Source organism: Lactuca saligna, chromosome 7 (assembly GCF_052625555.1).
Source record: "Lactuca saligna cultivar CGN05327 chromosome 7, ASM5262555v1, whole genome shotgun sequence".
Classification (NCBI taxonomy): domain Eukaryota; kingdom Viridiplantae; phylum Streptophyta; class Magnoliopsida; order Asterales; family Asteraceae; genus Lactuca; species Lactuca saligna.
Window position 1 is genome coordinate 153181972 of NC_136423.1, and position 5096 is coordinate 153187067.

Here is a 5096-nt window from a genome sequence, read left to right on the forward strand (position 1 = left end):
TTGATAGAGTAGTTTTGCCAACGAATATTTTGGGTGAGCATCCGAACAGGGTGGATCAGGACCCGTGTCTGGACCGGCATTGTTTCAATACTATAGGGTCAATTCTTGATACGTGAAATCACACGCAATCAGTTGTACACTGGCTTTTGGTTTTGGATCAGGTTTTATGTTTATTCTACGAAATTTTTTTAAATTGCATAACTCGTTCGTTTGAATTCGAATTGGCATGAAAGTTTTTCTAGCATATAGTTTAGAGTTTGTACTTTGATTTAGGCCGTACTTTCATCAATTTTGGTTTCATATTCAATAAGTTCCAACTTTCAAGCTTTTATGTATAATCTGTGAAAATTTGTAAAATTACATAACTCATTCATTTAACGTAGGATTGACATGAAATCGTTTCTATCATGTAGTCTAGAGCTTGTACTTCATTTTAGGCTATAAATTCTCACATTTGGTTCCATATTCAATGAGTAACATTCCCTCAAAATCAGGATATCAAAGCAGAAAAGTTGTGATAATAGTGTTACACCAATCATTACATATTCAACCACTTCACCCAATACAGAACTTAACAAAAAGAAAAAGAAAAAATATAATAAACCAATAACCACAAAAACTACCCATCACAACAATCGATTTAAAAACCATTTTAATTCGTTTACACAATTTTCAACAAAAACAATTCATGTTACATAATATTAGTGTTACACTTGCACCAATCACAACTACATGGCGGGAACATGTATGGTGAGATCATCCAAAAGATCACATCCATGGATGCTCAATCCATGCTCATTAGCCAAATGCAACAAACATATAAAACACAAATGTGGTGAGATCGCATCGATCGATGCAGCCGCTTGTTTTTCCACATCCGTTGGAAAAGCCGCCAACATTTCCTTGAAAGACAACTCCTTCGTCTCCTTCTGTGTACGCAACTTTACACAATCAGACTTAATACAGAAAGAACGACTTAACAGATATAAAAACAGATAACTCACTTGAGGCAAAACATGTGTTTCTTGAATAGATGACCAAAGTATTTCCTTGAGTGCTTGAACATCAACTTGTTTTGATGTTCTATCATACTCCACTTCAATCTTGTTCACCTATTTTACATATATTATTATAAATTTCATAAATGGATTATATTTTTTATAAATAAATAATTAATTAAATAAACCTGGCGTGGCTGAGAGACAAGTGTAGTGGAATCTTCAATATCACTATTATAAACATTTCCATCATCAAATTGGCCACAATCATTATCCCATGATGCAAATGTTTCATTATTATTATTATTATTGCCTTCTCCTTCTTCATCTAAATGAAATAGCAACGTACTTTTGTTAATTTCTTTACTATAATTTTATTTATATATTATTGGATTTAAGAAAAATTCAACTTACCCGAATATCTCCTTCCTCTCTTTCCAAGGCACTATATAAAAATCAAGATTAAGGAATTAGGGGGAAATAAAATTGAATATTTTTACAAAAAAATTGCAACTTTACCATAACATTTGGAAGAAGAAAAAGCTTGACAAGATCCTCTGGTTGATAATGGCAATCTTCCGGAAGCTTTGTGCTGATAGGTTCTCTATTTATAGGAAGAAGTAATGTCTTAGGGTTTTTAGGAGGAGCAAAGATATTATCCAAATCATTTTCTAATTCCAATGCTTTTGTGAAATCTATATCAGGTTCTTGTTTCTTGTTTCTTTTACTTTTCGCCATTAATGGTGATCCATTTTCCTTCACAGCCTCTTCTGGACCTTTAAAACAATCAAAATAATCATAAAAACAATAATTAATTATAATTATAATAACAATAATAATAAAATTACCTTTAGTTTTGCGATACTTCCAATGTTCAGGTCCAGCCCATGCATTATGTTTTCCAGTTAATCCAAGGCTTAGAAACAAGAAACTGTCAACTGTTGAGGATTTTTCATCATCATGAGTAGTAACATATGCCTCGTTTTCCTATAAAGAAATCGATTATTAGTTTTGTTTTTTTTTTAAAAAGATACTTGAGAAACAATCAAGATTCAAGAACCTGAAGATGATCAGGTTGTTCAAAGTGTCCATCATCTCCATCATAAGTGTCATCATCATTTAAACTTGTTTGGTTGTCATTGATAAAGTCCCATGTCCCTGAATTATCGTTTTCAGTTTCACCACCATTGAAGTCGCCTTCAAAAGCTTCATGATCTGGTTCTATGGAGTTTTGGGAAGAAGAAAACGTATCCACTGGTCTTTTGTTATCTTCATCAAACATGTTCACTATTTCCTTCAAACTTGGTGAGATTTCAAGTTTCTTTATAAAGTTTGATGCCATTTGCTCTATACAATCTACAAAAAATTACAACTTTGATACCGTTTTTGTTGTATACATGGAAGAATCAAGAAACAAGAAATAAGAATCAAGAAACAAGAAACAAACCTTTGGTATAAGAGATATCAATTGTATCTATTTTATTTTCATTTGAAGATAACATGCATTTTGAAGGCACTTCAAGTGAATCAAATATCATTCGGCATCCACCATAGACTCCAAGGTTATTTAGTAAAAGACCTTTTGATCCTCCTTCATCAAATTGTGCAGTTGTTTGATGATAGAGAGGATCCACAGCAAATGCAACTACAAATATGAAATGGTTTTTTCTGTAAGTTTCTGTATATGCCCAAAGTACAAACAAAAGATATTATGTTGAATCACTACCATCAAATTTCTTCACATTAAGAGCCTCAAAGGATGATTCCAATGTTGATAAAGGAGATAGCTGCATGTAATATGTATATATATCATGATTCATTAGTTCAAAACTTGAGATTCAGAAATTGAGAAATGAATTTGGATAATGGGTTATTGACTTCTTGGATAACCTTTATTTCCTTTTCTTTCTTTGAAGTGCGTTCTCCTGGCATGTTTTCAGTGTTGCCATCTTCTACAGTATCTGGTTTAACAGAATAGTATAAAGTGTTTATAAGTTGGTTCCTGTTGATTTTCAGAACATCAAATGCTAAATGACAAAACTAACCTTGTTCAGCTTCTAGTGCAACTCGACTAATGCCTCCAAGAACCTTATATGCCTCAGAATGAACTGAATCCACCCTCATTGAGTATATTCTAACTCCAGCTTCAAGGGTGCAGCTAGCCTACACTCAGAAATTTGTAAATTGGTATTTATGATTGTCACGAGATGTAACAGTTGTGTGTTTGTTTATCAACAAGCAAAAGCTTCAGTTCATATCGACAAACAAACGAAAGTTATTTCACAGCTTTCATATGTACAATTGGTACCCCTAGGCACCTTTTGAAGTCGAAGAAAACATCTGGATGTGTGAGAAATGTAAAGATTAAGAAGAAAACCTACAGCATTCATGATACTACTAGAGAAATAAAACTTAATTTGAAAAACCATAACTAGGACTATAAAACTATGTTCTATACCTTCTGAAAATTGGTCTCCACGTCGTTCTCTTCTTCAACCTTAATAATGTCGCAAAGATGATCTATCAGATTCAGCTCCCACGTATTCTTCTGATTAATTTTCTGCATCCAACAAAAAAAAATCATCTCATGCCTCGACAAGTGAAAAAGTAAAGATGCATACACTGCCTAGAGAATAATTACATACATTTTCACTGGCGAGTTTGATGCAATTCTGAAACAACTCCATAATCTGCTCTTGGCCAAGACAAGGGTCGGCAGGATTAGCATCGTTTGCTTGATTAATCGCGACAGGCTTCCGGCGGATCGCTGCAGCACGAGCGGCGCGTGCTTGAGCACGTTCGAGCTTATCATCGTTAGATCCCAAAAATAAAGGTCGATCCGGGGAGAGGACCGAAGCTCTCTGTTTGTGGCCTGGTGTACGGCTAGGGCTTAGGGTTTCTGCCATTTTTTTGAATAACTTCGTTCGATCTCCAAGACTACACCGAATTAAACCTAGCAGATTTCGAAATTGTTGATACCTTGCAACAAGCTATGGAAAATTTGGGATTCCACAATGAAGAACAATTATGATTTCTTTTTCACAGGTTGTCTGAATTGAAGAAACGCAGATGAGAACTAGAGCGGGTTCTTTTCCCTCTCACTAATTTGAATTTGGGGAAAACACGTTGCGACCGATCTACAGGCAGGAAGGGTAAACCAGTAAATACGACGTCTTTGTGATAATTTTTCCATACAAAACCTTAATTTTTATATTTTAACTTCATATTATTTAAAAATCAAACTTAATAGCATTAAGTATGGGTAATAATCATACCCATTCACAATGGTTGTCACATCATCTTCTTCTTCTCAGGACTTTAACAAATAAGAAAGGGCGGTATTCTCAGCCATAACGCTGTTGAGATGAAACCAAAACAGAAGAAAAGCAGAGGGAAGAAAGAAAGAGAATCAATCACAATTTGTGTTGCATCTCGTCCCCGTTACAACGTCTTACACCACAACACCCCTTAACGAGAAGGTGGAGATGGTGTTCATAGCGTTAAGACGGCATTATGGCCGCCACCTCAGCCATAACGCTAGCAAAAAGTTGTCCATACCACATGATCTAAAGTTTTCTCAAGTCATGATGCTCAAAGGTGTTGTTTTTTTTTTCGAAATGAAAATTCATTAAGTTTCCGGACCACCTCTGTAACATATGAGGTGGACCAAAAGGCTACATCATGTAATAAGAAGTTTATTTGTTTTTTAACATTTACAACATATTACAATAAACTGAAATTTAAATAAACTGATTCTACAAACTAAAAATAGTTCTTAACATCGAAATTTTAATAATTATAATCTTAAAACATTGAAAGAATATTAAAAAGAACGTATAAAAAAAATATTAAATTTCTCTCTCTCTCTCTCTCTCTCTCTCTCTCTCTCTCTATATATATATATATATATATATATATATATATATATATATATATATATATATATATATATATATATATAATGTAAAAGGAACTATTAAATTTAAAAAAAAAAAATTGAACATAAAAAAATTATAAAAACATACGAAAATATTGTAAACAATGTCTAAAAAATTTGTAAAAGAAGCACACATGTTAAAAAAAAAGGATACAACCAAA

General features: G+C 33.2%; 1 protein-coding gene across 1 annotated transcript; it reads right to left on the reverse strand.

The window, feature by feature from the left end:
- Positions 1 to 607: 607 nt before the first annotated feature.
- On the reverse strand, positions 608 to 4139 carry LOC145006448 (condensin complex subunit 2-like). The gene is made up of 13 exons (XM_078965533.1): positions 3644 to 4139; positions 3457 to 3558; positions 3044 to 3161; positions 2889 to 2959; positions 2725 to 2785; positions 2446 to 2643; positions 2059 to 2354; positions 1847 to 1985; positions 1518 to 1774; positions 1413 to 1443; positions 1187 to 1326; positions 1005 to 1112; positions 608 to 929 (listed from the first exon to the last, which is right to left on the reverse strand). Exons 1-13 carry the CDS (start codon positions 3902 to 3904, stop codon positions 729 to 731), a joined length of 1983 nt encoding a protein of 660 aa, XP_078821659.1. The 5' UTR covers positions 3905 to 4139; the 3' UTR covers positions 608 to 728.
- Positions 4140 to 5096: the final 957 nt, after the last annotated feature.

Bases quoted from the DNA above. Each gene is read 5' to 3' on its own strand.
- LOC145006448 (XM_078965533.1), bottom strand. From the start codon at position 3,904: ATGGCAGAAACCCTAAGCCCTAGCCGTACACCAGGCCACAAACAGAGA. The intron at 1,986-2,058 runs GTTCTTGAATCT...ATTTCTTTATAG, and splicing joins AACAACCTGATCATCTTCAG to GAAAACGAGGCATATGTTAC. The intron at 930-1,004 runs GTGAGTTATCTG...TTGCGTACACAG, and splicing joins AAACACATGTTTTGCCTCAA to AAGGAGACGAAGGAGTTGTC.